The sequence below is a fragment of the Vipera ursinii genome (assembly GCF_947247035.1).
Source record: "Vipera ursinii genome assembly, chromosome: 7".
Taxonomy (NCBI): domain Eukaryota; kingdom Metazoa; phylum Chordata; class Lepidosauria; order Squamata; family Viperidae; genus Vipera; species Vipera ursinii.
The window spans coordinates 65,670,788-65,692,863 of NC_139521.1; the positions used below are offsets into that span (position 1 = coordinate 65,670,788).

Here is a 22,076-nt window from a genome sequence, read left to right on the forward strand (position 1 = left end):
GTTGCCAAGCATCTGAATTTCGATCACGTGATCATGGGGATGCTGCAATGGTTGTTAAGTGTGAAAATGATCATAAGTCACTTTCTTCAAATGGTCACTAAATGAACAATTGTAAGTCAAAGGCTACCTGTACAACAAACGTACCTACTGCTTTTTATGAAAATCAAACTGTATCTATGTGAATATATATCCCAGGGTTTAAATTTAAGACTCCACCTGGTATTGCCAAGGCAACCAATATTTTGCCTTCTCAGGCTGAGGTGTAGGGCAGCTGAGAGTCACAGATACTGGGCTAGCTTCACTCTTAACATTATTGAGAAATAAGCCACACTGTTCAGTTATTCTCAGTCAGTGTTACAGCATTAAAGCTGCTTGAGCTTCTTCTTAAGAAACCACTTGAACCTGGAGGTTGAATAATTACTTGATATTTGGATAAATTATGCCCCAACCCATTTTTTAATGATAATTTGTATTGAAATTTAAAAACAGAAAGATAAAAAAAACTAATACAAACTAAGAGAAATATACTGCTCAAAAAAAAAAATAAAGGGAACAGAAGATAAGACATCCTACTATTAAATACAGTACATTGTGTTGTTTAAGTGTTCCCTTTATTTTATTTTTTTGAGCAGTATATATAAAAGAAAAAGCAGTGGAGCACTTGATAAGTTTTTTGTGGCTTGGAAGCCAGGAAGATATTTGCATATGGATGTAAAGCTGCTAGGCAGAATGTCATTCATTCGTTAAGATACTGCCCTTAAAGGAAAAAGAATGTAAAAATAAATATACTGAAGAACAAAGATCTTGCAGTGTGTATGTGCGTGCACGCTAAAATCCAGCACGTCTATAATAAGGTGTTTGGATATTATTTACAGGCTTGCCTAAGGGGGTAAATTGTCTTGAAATTTATGGCCAAATCTATGCCCACTCTCAGCATATTTTCTGAGATTCCGACAAGAAAAATCCACATTTTGTGGTCAACTCACTGATTCAAGGTGCTGGTTATTACCTATAAAGCCCTACATGGCCTGGGTCCGGGCTATTTGAGGGAACACCTGCTGCCGGCATCAAACGCCCTTCGCCCAGTGCGCTCCCACAGGGAGGGTCTGCTCAGGGTTCCGCCGGTAAGAGATTGCCGGCGGGTGACACCCAGGGATAGGGCCTTCTCAGTGGGAGCGCCTGCCCTCTGGAACCAGCTGCCGGTGGAGCTGAGAACTGCCCCCGACCTCCGATCATTCCGCCGGGGCCTGAAGACCTGGCTCTTCGAGCTCTTGGGCCCAGGCTGAGGAGAAATTTTTAATTGGGGTTTTAAGTGTACAGGGTCAATTTAATATTTTTTAATTTGGTTTTTTAACTTTTGTATGGTGGATTTTTTAATTCCCTGTAAACCGCCCTGAGTCCTCAGGGAAAGGGCGGTATATAAATGCAACTAAATAAATAAATAAATAAATAAACTCAGAGCATTGTTATTTTATTTTGAATTGTCTGTATGATTGATTACCAAAGTATCATACGTGTATACCCAACTATGCAAGTTTTCCCCCTCACAGAGTAGACATTTCTGCAGTCTGTCTCCTTCCACATTGTAAAGTTGTATTTTAATATTAAAAAGCTAAGTGAAAAAACATTTAAAAAGTAAAATTAAACATCATTGCTTCCCCCCCCCTCTTTTCGGGGTGTGTGTAAAGTTTTGTTTTGTTTATCTCCTTGAGACTTATTTCCCAAAGAGGAAGCAAAGACTTGCTTAGCAAAATGCTTCTATGCTGCCCCTAAGCTGCAACCCCAAAGCAGGAGGCAAGGCCACACAGCATGAAGACCTAGAGGGGTTCTGCGAAAAAATGGTTTAGATCAGAGTTCCCCAACCTTTCCGGCTTTGTGGACGGGCGGGGGCAGGGGACGGATGGGATGGTTCCATGCGAGTGGCCGGCAAGTGCCCAGCTCCATTTGTGTAATTGGCCAGCAAGTCCTCCCACCACTTGTGCAAATGGAGTGTTTGTGCGCACACTCGCCTGCTGCTCGTGCAATGGGGATATGCGGGCGTGCTCACTCCTCCCACAGCCCGGTTCTGAACAGTTCACGGCCCAGTAATCAGCCGCTGCCCAAGGGTTGGGGACCCCTGGTTTAAACCTCTGCTCTTTCACCTTGTGGATTCACTACTATATTGCCAGTGTTCACTGCTCAGTATATTTGCAATAAAAAAAACCCTCTCTTAATGCCCACAAGGAATGAAATGGATAGTATGCTGGAAGAGGCAGGGAGAAGAAAAATTATCTAAGAGCGGATCCTGATTTTTAAACCATATTTTACAGCAAGGCAAGATTAGATTACTTAGCAATATCTGAGACGGCTCTGAAAATAATGAGTATACTTTTGAATATGCATTGTTTTGAATGACCTAATTTTCCTCCACGGAGCTGATACCAGCTTACATAAATGGTAAAGGTAAAGGTTCCCCCGCACATGCGTGCTAGTTGTTTCCAACTCTAGGGGGCAATGCTCATCTCCGTTTCAAAGCCGAAGAGCCAGCGCTTGTCCAAGGACATCTCCGTGGTCATGTGGCCGGCATGACTAGACGCCAAAGGCACACGGAACGCTGTTACCTTCCCACTGTAGTGGTCCCTATTTTTCTACTTGCATTTTTACGTGCTTTTGAACTGCTAGATTGGCAGAAGCTGGGACGAGTAACAGGCGCTCACTCTGCTACGCGGCACTCGGGATTCAACCCGCCAAACTGCTGATCTTCTGATGGACAAGCTCAGTGTCCTAACCCACTGAGCCACTGCGTCCCATAAATGGTACTTCATATCATATTTACTGTCACATCTGCAAACTGGCTGTTCAACAAGTTATTAAGGAAATACTGTTTTGCTCATTCTTATTATCAAGCCTAGAGGTCAAGCAACGTGACTTGGTATTTTTCCAAGTTTAAATAAACTTGGAAAGCAACATAAACTTATGTTGGTTTCAAATCAGCTTTACAAATATCTGTGAAAAGTTTAGCTTGTCCCTTTCAACTTTTCCTACTCTCTGAATACTTCTACAGAAATTTCTAGTTACACATAGTGAATGTTTACAATCAAGCCTCCTTCCCACAATTTCCTCTTATTCTTCATAAAGAAACTGTACCTTGGAGGCGTTGATGAGGAAGACGGTTTATCAGAAACCTGATACAAAGGGAAATGAAAAAGAGAAAGTTTTAGTTTAACCAGGCCACATGGAAAAATCAACTGCAGAAAAATTTAAATGCATTCTATTGTATTGGAAAGATTAGTATACCCCAGGGGTAGGCAACCTTGGCTCTTTTATGACTCATGGACTTCAACTCCCAGAATTCCTGAGCCAGCTCCCAGGTATTCTGGGAGTTGAAGTCCACGAGTCATAGAACCAAGGTTGCCTACCCCTCATCTACCCCAACCATGTGCCCTATAATTGTACTATGTTACAATTCTCAAAATGCTTTGCTAGCACAGCACAAAGGGCAGGAATTCTGTGAGTTGTACACAAAGTTGGGGAAGACTGATTCATAGTTGAATATGTGTATATATATATGAGAGAGAGAGAGAGAGAGAGATAAATACTGACTTGGTCATCGTCGCAGTCTTCACTGTCACTGATCTCTAGATCTTTATGCAGTGTTCTGAAAGGCAAAGACGTCATCAGTGCAGATCAATACTCAGACTTGGAACTACCATAAATTTATTTTGGCAAATGCAAGCTTAATTGTCATGCAACAACCTTGGCTTTCGTATGCAACATTCACAGGTCAAGATTCAAAAGTTTTACCTTTGTAAACTTCCCAGTTTAGTATAGAAAGTGCTCTAGGCAAATTATGGTGGACACAGTAGTTTTTCAGAAAATGTTCTTTATGGAACACAAATCTCATATTTGCACTGCAAAAAATAAATAAAAATAAAACAAAAACCCTAACCCAACCACATGTTCTTGAAAGCAAGAGACATTCACGCTCCACTCCTCACTGCCTAATAAAGAAAACATGCCATAAAAGAAAATCTACAAAATATGCTCCTACAAATGTGATTCAGTAATGTATTCCTAGATATTGTAACAATTCTGACAGGCAAAACAGAATGCGCAAAATTAATCACAACAATAAGCTACTTAAAGCTTGTCATAAAATGAAACGCAGTCATAATGTCTAAAGTCAACCTAGCTTTCATTTATTGACGTTTTGAGAACAGCTGTGAGCAACTGAGAGAAAAGGAACAATTTAATGATATGTAACAGAACAAATTAATAAATAAAATTAGAAAATAAATTGTTTTAATTAATTAAGAGAATTAATTCAATAGTACCTGTCTAGTGAATAGGAAAATATATTACATTTAAAACTCTAACTCTTTCAAAGCTGCCTGTAAAATCATGAAAATCTAAATGTGACGTGTAGGAAAACTTCAAAAAAAAATGCATAGCTGAACTGAGTTAAAATAAAAATCATTAAAATATCACCCTAAGATGCTTGGGTTTCAGTTCTGAAAAATATAATTAAAAGGTTCTTTGTTCCTTCCAATAACTTCAACGTTGTGCTCAATGTGTTGTTTTTTTCATTTATCCACAGAAACTGAAGGCTATACTGAACTGTTCTCAAAATGCGGAAATTTGACCACTTTGGGGATGATCCCTGGCAGTGGTTTGTTTCCAAACAAATAATACTTTTAAGAGCCAAGAGAACAAGTGATGGATAACAAATCCAAATAAAAACACGAGAGATTAGAGATTCTAGATAAGATCTATTTGTTTAAGCTTGCCAGCTGGCAGTCTTTGTTAAGTATACCTCTTCCCCCAATCCTGTGGGTGACACACACACATACACACACATGACTGTGTGTGATTGAAAAAAGCTTTGTGTGCCCTGTATTTGGAAATTACTAGAGTGGCTAGAATGTAGTCAAATTTTGGCTGAAGAGCAAGTAACGAGTTCCCCAGCATTTCCGGGGAAGCCTTGCATGTAGCATTTGTGGGCCTTACGTCGGCAATTAAGTCAATTCCTATACACAGGTTGTGGTGGTGGCTAAAACATTCCTCCATCTAACAGTGACTGGTGTGTCTCAGGATAGTATCTGGATGTCCAAGGACGATTGTCTGCTCAAGTCCCTGTTCAAATAGGATCAACCAAATGTTTGCTTCAGTATCTTGTGACCTTATACCTTATATCAAAGCAAAGGTTATGATATTATCAAGAAAGAGAATGGTCCATAAACACACATGGATGAGATGTAGGCAAACTCACACAAAATCTCAATCTCTCTCTCTCTCTCTCTCTCTCTCTCTCTCTCTCTCTCTCTCTCTCTCTCTCTCTCACACACACACACACACACACACACACACACACACACACAGCAACATTTTGGAGGGAACAGAAGAACGTCTATCCATCTGTATCCAAGTCACACGTTTTCTGTCCACTGGACAACAATTACAGACGGGTGACGCTTAAAGTTTTTAAGGCCAAGAAAATCAGTCAAATCACGTAGAATTTTCAGGTGGTTATAAAGATTCCATAAAGATTCCCAGCACTAGAAACTATTCATTAAAAATATTAACAGCTGTATTCCAGGCCCTCTGATGTATTCCCATTGTTTACACTTGGAATGAATGATGGCCCTCTGCAATAGAGTGTGGTTGCTTCAAATATTGACTTAAACAGAGATTTTCATCTCGATCTTTGACCTCAAGTATCCTGTATGATTATATTTCTTGGAAGAAAAAAACCTGAAAACAACATTTCATATTTTAGATTTTCAGGTCAGCTTCTGAGAAGGTTAAGATTACAGTCAGGTCGTGGCCATTAAGATATAAGCCATCAAAAATCATTTGATGGGAAAAAGCCAGTCCACGAATCTTTACATTATTATTTAATACTGCTTATGCTTCACATCAAAGAAATTTCACTTCTCCTGCTGAATGTCTTACCATCAATGTCTCTGGAAAGGAAATCTAGCAATGTATCCATATTAAAATAGACTGGTCTATATGTGCAGTCAGAGAAATAGAGGCAACCATCCAGAAATTCCTACATTGCTGCCATAATGCAGACACTCATTCTATTAATACCCCTTCTAACCAAATTAATAGTAAAACATTATACAATTCATTAATTGTATAATACAAGTCATCATACAATCTCTTATCAGATCTGTCATTACAATAAAAATGTGTACATGGTTGACCGTTAAATATGTTTCAGCAGAATGGCTGATTTATAATCTTGATACTTTATAGATGCTAGGTTATTAAGTGGGGATATTTTTTTGTGCTGAACATTGATTGTACCCAAACTATTTTTGACCATAAATAAATATAAATAAAGACTATTTAAGAGACACACAAGCTTTCACCAACATCAATCAAGGAAATAAAACTGTTTCTGTACTACAGCATGAAAGAAAAGGGATTTAATGTTCTTTTCATCATTTCTATCATTATTTCTCCTTCAGAAGATAAGCAAAGCCGTTGAAATTTATACACACTTTGCATGCAAAAATCCGTAGCTCTGACTCCTGCCAACGCTAGGCAGAATGGACTCAGCAAGTTTAAACAACTCGAGGCTAGATGTCCCCAAATTGCTATAAGGCAGCTTCTTAAGAAAAGTATCCTGCATGTTACTAAAAAAAACCTGTTATTGAAAGAACAAAAAGCCCACTGAGAGAGAGGTTTGAATGAGAAGCCAAAACTATGAATATGTATCTGGCTGTCCAGGAAGAAGACAAATGCCTCCCTCCGCTAGATCATCATCACCATGATAATATATTTTGCTGTCCTTGCATTCAAATCTACCAGTCAGACTTCAGGGTGGAAGTGTATTTCAGGGCCAATGCACCTTTACCTGTCCAACCAGGGAGGCAGAATGCAGATTAACTTGTTTTCCCCAAAATGGATCTTTTTATTTTTATTTTTTTCTCACAGGTGCTAAAAAACAATCCTCATCATATGAAGTAAAACTGAAGCCATGAAGTTCATATATCTACTGTATATTCAGTGGTGGGATTCAGTCACTTCGTACCAGTTCGGTAGAACTGGTAGCTAATTTTTTTGTTGCCCAGGCCCAGGACGGACTTTTGGAAGCAGCATCCACACGGAGAACCAGTTGTTCACATATTTTAATCCCACCACTGTGTATATTGCAGTCTTCATGGTGGCCCTCCAGATTAGCCATAATCGTATCAGACAAAACAATTCTGTAGCATTGGCAAGTTACTGAATACAATTACTAGCAGGGAAATCAGCCCCTTGTTTAGCCTTGATTAGTGTAAACACACATTCTAATGAAGTGTGGTCCTTCGGCATTTGTGTTGTACAATGAATCCTATTATGTAAAGGAGGAGACATACCAAGGGATTATGTCATGATAAGTAAAACCCCAGAAGGCAATCCTTCAGCTACATATTGAAGCTAATAATAAGATCCCCTGCATGAATGTTCCTTTCCTTCCTGATTCTATGGTATTGATTTCTACAAAACTATAAGACAAACAAGAGACAGTTATCTAAGAAAAGGAAGTTAAAAGCATGCAGAAGAATTGTGGAAATGTAATAGTAAAAGCATGAAATGAAAGGTTTATGTCTCATGTTCTGAACTGGTACAAGATTTTTGTAAATTATTCTTTCTTTCTAAGGGACACTTGTGGTGGGCCCTGTGCATTTACCATAGTCACAAGTGAAGAAAGTGGAAGAAAATGGACAAAAATTATTTCATTCAATGAATTTACATCCCTTTAAGGTACTGATTAGACTTAAGACTTATTTTATCACATTCCACTCTCTCATTCCATGCTTCATCAGTTCTCATGGGTATTCTGAACTGATCTATAGACCATACAAAATAGGTGACGGAGTTAACTATTGGGCTTCAGGGATCTGGTTCCATGTTGCCACATCATTCATTTGGCATATAATGGGAAGAATGCTTTAATGAAACTTTTCATGAAGCATTAGTAGGAATCTTTCAAAAGGATAAACTACAATCTGCTAGGAGTTTATAACTGCCAAGGTTTTCATTCTGTACAGTGGACTAATAGCAATAAGAACCAACTCCACAATTGGTCATCTTGGTTAATGGCAAGTAACAAATGCACATGACATTTGTTTGGTACATTTGGTTTGATATAATGGTTAAGATGCTGGACTACAAATTGGAGACCGTAAGTTCTAGCTCTTCTTTACACAGAAGCCAATTGGGTGACTTTGAGTTTCTCTTTTTGAGTTCATCACATGCCACAAGGTTGCTGCTAGAGGGAAATACGAAGAGGGAGCACAATGTTCCCTTATGCCATACAAAATAAAAGGATAGATAGATAGATAGATAGATAGATAGATAGATAGATAGATAGGTAGATAGGTAGATAGATAGATAGATAGATAGATAGATGATAGATAGATAGATAGATAGATAGATAGATAGATAGATAGATAGATAGATAGATAGGGCGAGGTGAGGCAAGGCAAGGCAAGGCAAGGCAAGGCAAGGCAAGACAGACCTGGCAGTGCATACACTTATAGTTTGTACATTACTTCTAATTGATCTCATGTCTGACAGACACAAACTGTCTCTATTGGCACATTATTAATAGCTTCCAGATAAGCTATTAATAATGCAGCAACAATCTTTTGCAATTGATGAATTTTTGCCAGGAAAGGGCAGACACTCCACTCATGAGTCATCAACCTACCTGGAAACATGCAAAGAACATTTTGTAGGGAAAAATTTCAACAAACCTTTCTGTGCTTTTAAGAGGAAAAGAAAAACTCAATGAGTTACATTTTTTCTGCGTTCTAAACAAATCATTTCAGATACATTCCACATTTAAATTTTGAGATTCAAGATCAATGAATCGTAGTCTACATTTTCTTTCTCAAATATTTTAAAATCTGTCCTCTGATTTACTTTGCAGCTGTAATTCTTGCACTGCAAAAAATAGTAGCAAGAACACTACCAGATTTCCCCCCCCCTTTTTTTTTTTAAAAAAGGTACTGAATTTTTAGGCTTGCAGGAACGGGAGGGGGTGGGTGGGGGAAGAGAACCCATGCAAGATTTTTTTTTAAAAAAAATGTCCAAATGTGCACATCTGCATGCATTCTCCACGAAAAGAACTGCCGTCTGGTCTCTCTTCTAGTCACTGCCAACCAGAAACAATGAGCTTGCCCTTGTGCTCTTGTAAACAAGAAAATAAGCTTCCATTCCAGCAAAGCCAGGTGTTAAATTTGAGAGCCAAAGTCAAGAATGAAAAAGCCCTTGAGAAATCCATGTTTGCTCTGCAAAGCTGCATGCTTAATTTGGGCACACAGATGCAGAGGGATTTCAGCCTCTAATTAACCAGCACAAACGCTGCTTGTTTTTAGTTGGCTCTGCTATGCAACTGAAGTGACTCAAGGTAGCTGGGATTTCAGATTGTGGGAAGGGAAGGGAAGGGAAGGGAAGGGAAGGGAAGGGAAGGGAAGGGAAGGGAAGGGAAGGGAAGGGAAGGAAAGGAAAGGAAAGGAAAGGAAAGGAAAGGAAAGGAAAGGAAAGGAAAGGAAAGGAAAGGAAAGGAAAGGAAAGGAAAGGAAAGGAAAGGAAAGGAAAGGAAAGGAAAGGAAAGGAAAGGAAAGGAAAGGAAAGGAAAGGAAAGGAAAGGAAAGGAAAGGAAGAATGTACTGGACACCACATACAGAGAATTTAGGACTGTAGATTCAGTAATTAAATAACAGAAGGAGATGTGGCTATCATTAAATCTCTGCTTTCAAGTGATTTTCTTCCAGGCTTCTGCAGAGTGATTAACCATTCTCATTAATCAGCGATGCACATTTTCCTCGGTAAGAGAAAAGAGAGCACCCCGGCATTGGCTACTCTTATAAATAAGCATTAACCGTTTTTAAAGCACAGCCACATCCAAAGACTACATTCCATATCCAGACATAATTGAAAAGGACGCGGACAAAACACTGGAGCCGTTTTTTCCTATCAGAGCAAAAATCCTCCCAAGGCAACTTAAGCCCGCTATTCTAAATTTGGCACGGGGGTACGGAACGATGGTTCACAGGAAGACACACAAGCAATTCTGTCCTGAATGCCTGTGGAGTAATCCCTTTTCATCCTGTTATAAAGAGCCCGACTTTCTTCCTGCGCCTCTGAAACCATACAGTCACTAATTATATGGATTTATATGGGCCCTCTTGGGGATTGAGACAGGCAGAAGGGGCAAGATCAGGCTCAGCAGTAGCAACAGTCTGAACTGTGTGTTTTCTTGAAAGAAATCTTACTTGCACGGTTCAAAAACATGAGGGTGATTTCATACTTTTCCTGTGCAGGTAGTCCTCGGCGTACAACAGTTCATTTAGCATCCGCTCAAAGCTACGAGGGCATTGGGAAAAAGTGACTTATGGCCTCATAGTCATGCGAACAAAATTTAGATGCTCAGCAACTGGTTCATATTTATGACCGGTGCAGAGTCCCAAGGTCATGTGATCCCTTTTCTGACAAGGAAAGTGATTGGGGAAACCAGATTCACTTAATGACCGGGTTGCTCAATTATCAACGGCAGTGATTCACTTAACAACCGTGACAGGAAAGGTCGTAAAACGGGACAAAACTCAACAAATGTCTCGCTTAACCACAGAAATTTTGGGCTCTGTTGTGGTTGAGGACTGCCTGTATTTCATTTGAAAAAAAAAAGTACCTCCTTCTCCTCCTGCCCAAAATAATTAGACATGGCATAATTTAAACAGCAGTTATCCTTAGTAAAGCATGATCAGCCAAGCCTTAGCTTCTGCTGTTTTCAAGTAAGGCTGCTGTTAAGTACTGTAGCACTAATATAGCTGCTATTCTCTTTCTTGGAAATAGAGAAACCAAGTACAAATTAAAAAAACATGCTTGCTAGAAAATTAAATATACGTCTGCGTAATCCTCATGTGCTGCAATTACACTCTGGACCTAAGAATGTTAGTTTAAGGACAGTTCAAAGTTCTGAGGAGCTTGGAAAAAAGCGATTTACAATCTGGCCTTGTACTTACCCTGTTGCTCCACTCTCTGCAGCTACATGATCACAATTCGGACTCTTGGCAACTAGCTCACACTTATGACCAGCTGCAGTGTCCTGCAGCCATGCGATCATAATCAGCGCCCTTCCCAGCTGGCTTCCTCCACAAAAAGCTGAATTTGTCTAGTGACCTCAAGTGTAGCTTAACGACTGCAGTAAAAATGGTCATAAAATCGGGTCAGGGGTGACTTGCTTTACAACCATCCAGACTCACGATGGAATTAGGACCCAACTGTGGTCATAAATCGAGGAAGACCTCTATGTACAAACATACATTTTTTTAAAAAAACCTATAAAAATGACAGAATTGTATAAAAGTTTTCATCCAAACTTTCACGCCTTCCTCACCTTAAAACTAGTAAGCTCACAACTCTGCATGACCACATCTGAGTTCTCATCCTTAGCAGCAAGTTTTCAATTTCATGCTAATACTGGATGCCATAAAAGACAGAAATACGTGGGAAGAAAAAAAACAAACCCTTGGCCTCAGAAAGTGGGCTTCTTCTTTTTTTTCAGGGGGGGGGTAGCCACTGACATCCTTTTCCAAAATATTATTTCTGCTCCAGGTCTAGATTTTCAGCTCCTATGGCTGGAAAATGTAAAATGTACTGAGTTTTGGTGTGCCCAGCACACAACGATCTAAACTGGAAGTGCTGTCAAAATAAATGCATGAAATCATGCATAAGCAACGAAATGCTTGCAGGTCCTCCCTGCTTTATCCTTTTGTTTTTTTAAAGGATGGGGAGGACCTGCTTTGATTGAAACAAGAGTGGTAAGGAAGATATGGAAGCATTCTTCTCATTTACCTTTTGACTGAGTGTTTTGTGGGAATTCCATGAGTTTTTCAAAAGGGTCCTCAGTGTTATATAGCAACTATTTCTAAGGGAAACCAGCAGATTAAATAAACCATCTGAACTCTTGTGAGGCCTGGGATATTTCTGGGAATATCGGAAAGTTCAAATAATAAAAAAAAACATTATATGGTTGTTGTTTTTTGATAACTCACAGGCTATTATTTACTTGTTCTCACTTGTTTTCAGCAGCAGCAGGTCTCCAGAAGTGAATCCTGGTAAACATTTTGTTTACTTACAAACAATTCTGAACAGTGGCAAATGCTTAACAGCTGCTGACTGGGGAAAAATGGTTCATTTATTAGAACAGCCAGGCAAGGTGGAACCTGCACTCTGCTTAAGTAAGACCAAAGCCCTGGCAGAGATGTTAATCTTCAAGCAAGGCCAACATTATTCTCTAAAATCCCCTGAGCTTTCTTCCCACATACAGTTATCTCCCCACACACTTCTGGGTCTTTTTTTCCCTGAGAACAAAACCAAACAAAAATCACACTGGAATCTATGGAGGAGGAGGCTCAAATTGAAAGCAGCAGCAGTTCAAGCCCTGCTATCATTTTAAAACATTCCTGGGATTTCAAACACAGTCAAAAGCTTAAGGCAAGCATCTAATTTTGCTAGGGAAAAGATCTTATTTATATCCTGTGTTTCAGAAACAAATGTTGTTTGTGTGTGTGTGTGTGTGTGTGTGTGTGTGTGTGTGTGTGTAGGACAAATAATGCAGATAGTCCTCGACGTATGACCACAATTGAGCCCAAAATTTCTGTTGCTAAGTGAGACATTGGTTAAATGAATTTGGCCCCATTTTACGACCTTTACCTTGCCACAGTTGTTAAGTGAATCACTGCAGTTGTTAATTTGGTAACATGGCTGTTGAGTGGATCTGGCTTCCCCACTGATTTTGCTTGTCAGAAGGTTGCAAAACGGGATCCCCTGACCCCAGGACACTGCAACCGTCATAAGTATGAGTCAGTTGCCAAGCAGCTGAATTTTGATCATGCGACCATGGGGATGCTGCAACGATCGTAAGTCACTTTTTCCCAGTGCCGTTGTAACTTCAAACGGTCACTAAATGAACTTTTGTTAAGTCATGGACTACCTATAAATGAAATAAAAAAACTCACTGACTAGCTTATCTTTCTCAATTGTAGCCAACCCAGTACTGAAGCAACTAATTCTTAGAAATGCCCAAATGATCTCCTTAACAGTATCCTCCTACATGTGGAGAAAAAAAAAAGTTGGTAGAATATCATATTGTCCCCAAATTCCAAGCAGTTAACATACATTTCAAGACAATTAAAGCAGAATACCCATAGTTAAATGTTCAAATATGAAAAAAAGAATACAAATGGATATAGCTCTGTCAAATACAGGACATTTTGAGCATTAGAGAAATAAATAGAGGAATACAGAAAGCTACCTTACAACTGGTCATTCAGCCAAATACCATATATATACGTCAATTAGCAGTTGTTCTTAACCTGTGCGAATTGAGATTTTAACTTGATCTGTTTTGAATCCTTTTAAAAAGGACTGAATCTACACCCCTAAATGGATTAAGACATAAGCAGGGACCCAAAGACGTAGCTCTTCATAGATAAAAGTTGGGTTTTCACCGATAACTTATAAAGTCTCTTAAGCTGTAATAGCCTTGTTGCTCAGCCTACAATGGAAACTCTGCACGTGTTCAAGAGCCAGTTTTGAGTCTAGTTGTTAAGGCATCAAGCTGGAAACCAGGAAACTGTGAGTTCTAATCCCAGTTTAGACATAAAAGCCGGCTGGGTGATTTTGGGGCTTAGGACCCTTGTCACAAGGCTATTGTTGTGGGGAAAATAGGAGAAGGAAGACGTATTGCCACCTTGCGTTATTCATAAAAATGTTAAAGGTGGTAAGTAAGTAAGTAAGTAAGTAAGTAAGTAAGTAAGTAAGTAAATAAATAAATAAATAAATAAATAAATAAATAAATAAATAAATAAATAGGTTTTATTCATAGCTAAAAGCTAAAACAAGCCTACTACCTGAAAATTCAAGGAATAACTATTCAACTGTAGGTTTTTGCTACTGTATGCAGCATTCTGAGAAACTCTACTATAAAGGTAGTTTGAAAAACTGAGTGCAGTTTTTATCTCAAATATTTCCTTAACATCTCCTTCCCCAACCTCTTTTCTTTCAGAATTTCAGCTTCCTTTCACCCACTGAATTGGTGAGGTTCCAATGCATTTAATTTCCAGAACATCTGATCTTCCTAACCAATTCAAATATAATTCATTTAAGTAATGAATTAATTTGCCAATGGAATTATATTTTTCTGTCCTTGTAGCACTTGTTGAATACTTCACACAAAGAGTAATCACATTTACTAACGTTACAGTAACGTCATGGGTTTGATATCTCTACAAGCACAGCACCTTCATTTGAAGCAGGCAAATGCAATGCCAGGCCCTAAATTGTGTTTTTTTTTCCTTCCCCTGCAATAGCCACATTTCAATTAAGTTAAAGCTACCTGCAATAAATCTCCTCACATTCACTAATGACTGGCAGATTTCGCTAATGAATGACAAACACACCAAGGGGGGAAAAAATGCAATGACTTACGATGTTCCTTGCTGAGAAACAGACAAAGTCTTCAAAGGCGCATCACACTGCTCTGAAAGACACAGAGGGTGGAGGGGTGGGGAGAAGGTTTGGGATGATGAACATTTCTGATCTTTTGCACTGTTTTCTATTGCCCCTTCTTTTTTTTTTCTCTCTCTATGACATTTAGGATGGGGATCTTTAATTCGTGATATATGTGACTTAGGCAACACTACAGATCTGAAAATTTTCCGTTTTTATTTTTATTCCCTGGGTAGGTCAAAAAGAACGATATCTCCAAATAGTCTTCAAAGGTGCTTTTTTTTTTAAATTCAAAAGGCAACGGGACTGTTTTTTCCTTGACGAAAACGTTTCATTTCTCATCCAAGAAGCTTCATCAGTTCTGATGGGGGAGGGGATTTTTCTTCTTTTGAAGAAAAAACCACCATTGAGACAACTATGATCTGGATGACTGAGAATCTCCACAGACATTCACCCCCAAACAGGTTGAGGGATTTTAAAAAGGAGCTTTATTCAGAGTTTCATTTGTCTCTGCCTCATTAAATACTGTAAGGTGGGATAAATATAAACGGACTGTATCTAAAAACAGGCTAGCTTGAGGTAAAGGCTGCCACTGAGAAAGCAGTAAGAATCCATTAAGCCTCATCTTTTAAAGAGGGCAGAATTAATCCATACTGTCTTTCTAATATTCATTGCATTGTCACATAAAAAGACGTACAAACTGACCATGTTTTAAAAGAGGACAGGTGGATGATGCCTGCTAACAGCAGTAGCAGTTTCCATGTCAAAATAAGCTGAAGCAGCAGATTTCAATATTTTATCACTGGCTCCCCCTCTCCATACGCATCTTCATGCTTTCCTTTTCACATCTTATTATGCAATGTGCTAGTGACACAGTAGCACATACATTTTTTTAAAAAAAAAAATGTTAATCTTACTCTTTTTTTAAAGCTTAAATTGAACACTGCCCAGAGGGAGTTGGCGGTTAAAAAAAGTATGAAATATAAACAAACGAACAAACATATAATGAATGAACAAATGAATGAGTGCATATGCCTTGTGACATCTAAAAAGAGTAGAAAATGGAAACCACCATCTTGGTTTCCTATAAACCAAATGTAAATACGTTCAACCATGAGTTGGAACAAGGCATTCTTTAGGTAAAGGTTTCCCTGTCAAGTTGTGTCCGACTCTAGGGCAGGGTGCTCACCTCTGTTTCTTAGCCAAAGGAGACAACACTGTCGGAAGACAATTTGCGTGGTCATGTAGCCAGCATGGCTATATGCCCAAGGAACACGGAATGCTGTCACCTTCCCACTGAAGTGGTACCTATTTATCTACTCGCATTTGCATGCTTTCAAACTGCTAGATCAGTGATTGGGAACCTTTTAGAGACCGAGTGCCCAAACTGCAACCCCAAACCCACTTATGTATCGTCGGGTGCAGGGTGGGCGTGACCCATTGCGTGGGCGTGGCTCATTGGGTGGGTATGGCCCATTGGGTGGGCGTGGCCCATTGGGTGAGCATGGCTGCGGTAGCAATGGCAGCCTGGGTGGGACTAAAAAGTTCAATCAATTCCAACTTTGTGAGATCTTTTTTTTCCCCGCAAGAAGTTGAAATTGATTGATTGAACCTGGTTGGTTTTTTTTGCACATGGCGGTGGAGGCCTAAAACAAAAAGGTTTTATAAAACCCAGGTGAAGGCCTAGGACTGGGGTGACGGCGCATGTGCCCACAGAGAGGGCTCTGTGTGCCACCAGTGGCACGAGTGTCATAGGTTCACCACCACGGTGCTAGATAAACAAGAGCTGGGCCAAGTAATGGGAGCTCACCGGGCCTATCAGCCCTCCAGCTGACAAGCTCACCGTCTTTAAGCTCATCTTCTGCAGGCCTGACAAAATCCAGGCGCCCTAGGCATTCCCACCTATCGGATGGTGGGTGGAATGTCTTTATTTCTTTCACAGTGGTCCTTGAAATAATCTCAACGTGAAAACTTCAGCCCAAACAATGTGTTGCTCAGAGGCTGAAAATAGTTCACGGTTTAACTGCATAAAAGCTGGGCTCGGTTAGGAATCTTGTAGCACTGAGATGATTGGGGGTGGGGGGGATGCATAGTTGATACAAAGGGGATGGAATTGCAGGAGGCAGGAGTAAAATGTATTATTCTTTAAGAGATAATGGGGTTAAAAATAATTTGGAGGGACAATGAAACTGACAAAAAAAGGTCTTAACAGTCTTCTGTTAGAAATGCTGTAGAACTGGTGAACAGTGCAGAAACTTTGATCGGAGGACTTCCATATCCTCATCTCCTAAAACCTATCAGAACCAGAGATTGCTATACTTAATCTCCAGCCCAGGGGTAGGCAACCTTGGCTTTTTAATGACTTGTGGACTTCAACTCCCAGAATTCCTGAGTCAGCATGTCTGGTTCAAGAATTCTGGGTATTGAAGTCCACAAGTCATAAAAGAACCAAGGTTGCATACCCCTGCTCTAGCCAAAAGCCCAAGAAGCCACTCCTTTTGTTGTCTATGAGAATTCAGTCATCCAGGTCATGGTTGTCCCAAAGGTGCTTTTTCAAAAGGCAAGTAGACTTTCTTCTTTTGATTTTCCTTGAAGACGTTTCGCTTCTCATCCAAGAAGCTTCTTCAGTTCTGACAGAACCGAAGAAGCTTCTTGGATGAGAAGCGAAACGTCTTCAAGGAAAAACAAGGAAGTCCACTTGCCTTTTGCAAAAGCATCTTTGGGACACTCCTTTTGTTCACGCTTCATGTTACACGAATACAAATTCTATGTAATCTGTCGAAATGAACAAGTAACAGCAGAATGCAGCAGTTTATAAATTTAGACTAATGTCTTTATACTTACTCTGGCTCTGAATTACTGATCCAGGCTGCTGGGTTTCCTAAAAAGCAAAAAAGGGGGGATTTTTATGTGCAACCAAATAATTTTAGCAGTAAAATAAACATAAGCAAACTTCGACAAACTAATGTCTCACTTTTCCTTTTTATATGTAGCAAGAAAAATACTGCACTATTCCCATTTTTTCTTCATTATCATAATAAATATTTATTTCTTTACAACTGTCATCATCCTATTATTACAGCATATTTACACTGCATGGTATTTTCCATAGTACTTATTTATAAATGGAAAGGAACAGAAAAGAGAACAAGGAAATTATGCATTTATTTCATTTATTTGTGTCAGGAGCAAAAAAAACAGAAGCCAGGATAGACTTCAGAAAGTACTACGAGTTTATTCCAAGCAACCTGCACCCAAGAACCTGAATTACTAACAGTCAAGGCAAATTGGAGCCAGATAACAATTAGGGACTTCATGTGGGGCTGGACTCAGGCCTCTTTCAGGAGCATACGGACTCCAGACTAATGATATGTTTGACCCCACCCTTGGGCTCAGCCTGGTCATCTCCTACAATCTGCACTCTATTTTGTTTACACGTGCCAACATATACCACCACCTCTCATGATGGTTTACAAAAAGCTGTAGAAGAAAAATGTTTTCAAATGCGAAAGAAACAGGACAAGAATCAAAGTTCTGGTAAGCAATTCCAACATGTTATAGGTAGCCAAAAGTTGTGAGATTATTGACATCAAGTAATGGAACACAGTGGCTTACGTGGTTAGGATGCTAGGTTGGAGGTTAGCAAGCCCGTGTTTAAGACCCGAGTGCCGCCATGAGATGGGGTGAGCTCCCATCCTTCGCTCCAGTTCCCTCTGGCAACATGAAAGGAGCTGCCAACTGGGCATTTCCTGGACAACGGTGATGTCACCAGCTAATCCTTTCAACCATGGTGCTTCTCACATGAGTGCAACGCAATTGACATCAAGTGAATTAACTCAGGAATTATATGTCTTTGGGCACAATGAATAAATCCAGTGTAGCCAATTTGTTCTGGATGCCCTACCCAACTCTTAAAATAATCAGGCGAGTATGGGCACAATGGATAATTCTGTGAGTTGCATCTACCCTTGTGGAGTGTATTCCCAGGTTCTAGAAGACTTAGGCCATTAGGGAGTTAAAGGAAGAGAAATTCTGAATTATGACATTCTACTATGGAGCAACTGTACATATCGTGATTTTTAGGAAGACTACTACCTGTCTTGATCATAAATGACTCACCTTTTAAGCATTTTAATCAAAACAATGATGCCAAAAACATAAAGAATATTTACATGCCCACAGAGATTAGTTCAAAGCAACAGTTGCACGAAAGAAACTATCCTTTTATAATTACTTGTTTTGTCCTGAAAACCTTTCCTCTATGCTAGAAACAACACATGTCAAGAGGAGTTGAATGACATGTATTTTCATACATTAATTCACATAGATGGAATGAAAGATTTTGTTCCTTCACCTTTACAGGAAATGGAAACTTTGAAGGCTCAGCTGTGCTAGGAGTATGGATGGCTGTCAAAGGAGGTGGCCATGAATGGGTCATTTCCTGGGAAGAAATTGAGAAGAACAATAATCAGCTCTTAATTCCTAACTTTATTACTTCCTCAGCTGCAACAAAAATAAGAAAACCTTCCAACAGTAACACCGGAATGTAACTGAAACATTATTTTTCTAGGCTTTTGCTGCCTTCTTCTATTCCTCCCCAACAGTTTTGAATGTGACAAATAATGGCAATGAGTGGGGCAGCATTAAAAGAAAGAACAGGAATATCACAATATGCTTAGTAAACCAGATCAGAATTTTGTTCTTTTCTTTCTTTCTTTTTTCTGATTTTAGTTTGTACTACCTTTTAATACTGGAAAACTCTTTAATCAAAAGTTTTGTTGTTGTTTTTTTAAAAAAGGAAACTCAATCAAAATAAAATCAGTGTTTTTTGGATTCCCAAAATCTGTGCTAAGACAAGGAGCCCAGCGGGATACAAGAATGCTTTTTTTTTTTTTTTGTAACCAATAAGCCAAAATTTCAGAGAATGATAGCTCATCCGCTTAGATAAACACAATGTGTTGTTTGTAGTCTATATCTTATTTTTTCCCCTGAAACCAGAAGTTATTTAAAACAATCAAGATGGTATTCTGCTTGAAACGTACTGATTAAGTTCTGCAGTGAAGAAGCACGAACAGCATCACACAGGGGATTTTTGGTGAAGAAAATAACCGATGGCCCATAGTTTTTTTTTAAAAAACATGACATTAATATTAATTTATGGCATCTTTTTCCTCTTAATGCAGGAGTCCCCAGCACCCAGGCCACTGCCTGCTATCAGGCCCTGCCTTTTCAGAACCAGGCCATGGAAGCGTCGGCAGAGCATGCATGCCGCTCCACTTGTGCACACAATGGGCAAGTGAGTGTGCACACGCAGCTCCATTTATGCGAGCAGGGGGAGCATGTCCCCACCGCTTGCGCAAATGAAGCTACACGTGCTTGCCCGCTACTCACACTGAACATCCCCTTTCCTCCCCCACCAGTCCACAAAGCCGGAAAGGTTGGAGATGAGTGTCTTAATGCTAACATACTCACCTTCAAAATTTCTTCAACGCAATGGGCTTCATTGGAGTAAGACTGCTGAAAAACACAAGGAGGGGAATGGTAAATTCATGAATTACCGGTACATTCCTATACAGAAAGATAAATCACGATACAAAGATTTGATTTACAAGATCTACTGCAAGAGAAAATAAGGGTGGTGAATGTCCTGTTTAAAGAGAGTTTTCTCTCCCTAGTATCTTGGGTTAAAGGGGGTCTCTCCCCCCCCCCCGGTCTTCAGTTAAACTATACAGCAAAAGCTGCATAAAGAGTACATTTGACAGACATAAGCCCAACAGTGAGCAGTAAGTGAATGTGCTATTTAACTGGCTGAAGTTGTGGTGGTTACCTTAATTTAACATGCACTAATAGGAATTCCTACATGGAGATGAGTTACTTCATCTGCAAGTCAAATCTGAGCTTCATGCCTTAAGAAGGAATTTCTTACATCATGCCATCAGTGTAGTGAACTATTTTTTGCTGCTGCCTGGAAAGCACACAATATATTCACCACAGGAAGACCCTCTCTTGAGAAATAGCTCTAGTAACTGCCAATAGAGGCTATTCTCCAAAGAATAATCCAGCTTCAACTATAGCCGAAGCGTTGTTTTTTTTCCCCTTCTGTTTCTTTCAAGACTTACGCCACACCCCATTACTGCTCAGAATGCTCAGAAATTCACCCCTGTCCATTACACACGTGCTTAAATGCTCCAGCCTTCAGAGGGACGTAATTTTCATCTATAGTACTGAGAATAAGGCAAGTCTCGGCATGATTCCAGTGTATTATTCCAACATGTTTTAGCTTCCAACAGTGAATTAGAGACAAGCTTCTTCAAACAGAAGGCAAGTGCTTAAAATTAAGGGGGGGGGAATCTTTAAGAAATAACATTCATAATTAAGTATTGTATAAAGCACCAGCGTAATCTAGCAATAACCAGAAATCTAAAACCAAATGTTGGTAGAGAAATTTCTGAACCATTTAGAGAAGTCCTCCCACATCTGGTTTCTTCCATCTCTCTCACCTTCTCCACTGCTCATAGCAACCACAATAATACAACCCTTAATTTGCTGGACTGCGTAGAGATTCCTCCCCCGACCCCCCAACACATAAACTCTGCGCCTTTCATCTGTTACATTCCTCCTGTTCCCCTACTCATTTTTGCATGCCGTTTCCTCAGTCCTCCATCTTTCTGACAATTGAGTATTAGATTAAGATTAACTTGCCGTTTTCTTATCATTATATGCATTATTTATTAAAAAAATATTAATAAAAGCCTTCCATGTCTCCACACCAGGTCAGCCATTCTAGGAAAGTTCTCCCCAGTGACAAGTCTTTTTTTATTTTTCAACCTAAGCTCAGATGGGATATGTACTGTTTTGTCTTTCCAGTAATTTTTTTCCTCTTAATTAATTTTACATCTTTCCATCTTTTAGCAGCGACGAATGCACATGAAGGTCCTTCTGTAACTGCTGTTAACTGAATCCATCCTATAAAGGAGAATATTTGTAGCTCAGGGTTGAAAGGAGGGATCCTTGGTCGTCTCTGAGCTTGGTTGTTTTCTTGCAGATGTTCCATTACCCAAACTAGGTCATCATTCATCCTCACTAGCATCACTAGCATTGATGATGTTATTTAGTTTGGGTAATAAAATGTCTGCAAGAAAACAACCAAGCTCAGAGAGCACCAAGGACCCCTCCTTTCAACCCTGAGCTACAAATGTTCTCCTTTATTTATTATTATTTATTTATTTATTTTATTTATTATATTTTTATACCGCCCTTCTCCCGAAGGACTCAGGGCGGTGTACAGGGCAATAAATACAAAAACAGGATACAAAAGTTAAAAGCGATTAAATAAATGCCCAAGGTTAAAACAATAATTAAGATGTATTAAAACCCCAACCCTAACCCATCAGACTTTATTGGTATCAATGCACATGTTTTCCCATGACTGAAACCAAAGTTAAGTTATACTACTGATTCACAAGTTTTACAATAGACCAAGGCTCCCCAGCAGGCTGTAAGTAACTTCAAGGGGATCACACTGTTGCCTCAGAAATCAAACTTGGGCTTTTGAGTATTATTTATCTAATGAAACAATT

The 22,076-nt window shown here is 39.4% G+C and overlaps 1 protein-coding gene across 4 annotated transcripts in view; it reads right to left on the reverse strand.

Moving 5' to 3' along the window:
* AFF1 (ALF transcription elongation factor 1) overlaps window positions 1-22,076 on the reverse strand; it is a 161,504-nt gene that overhangs the window by 35,123 nt on the left and 104,305 nt on the right. For 3 of the 4 annotated variants that reach the window (XM_083367562.1, XM_083367559.1, XM_083367561.1), the window contains 6 exons: window positions 19,969-20,013; window positions 18,851-18,937; window positions 17,341-17,377; window positions 14,476-14,527; window positions 3,583-3,637; window positions 3,127-3,164 (listed from right to left, as the gene is read on the reverse strand). In XM_083367562.1, coding sequence (XP_083223688.1) covers window positions 3,127-3,164; window positions 3,583-3,637; window positions 14,476-14,527; window positions 17,341-17,377; window positions 18,851-18,937; window positions 19,969-20,013 — 314 coding nt within the window. The remainder of the gene's footprint in view (window positions 1-3,126; window positions 3,165-3,582; window positions 3,638-14,475; window positions 14,528-17,340; window positions 17,378-18,850; window positions 18,938-19,968; window positions 20,014-22,076) is intronic. The other variant, XM_083367560.1, reaches the window with a different exon arrangement.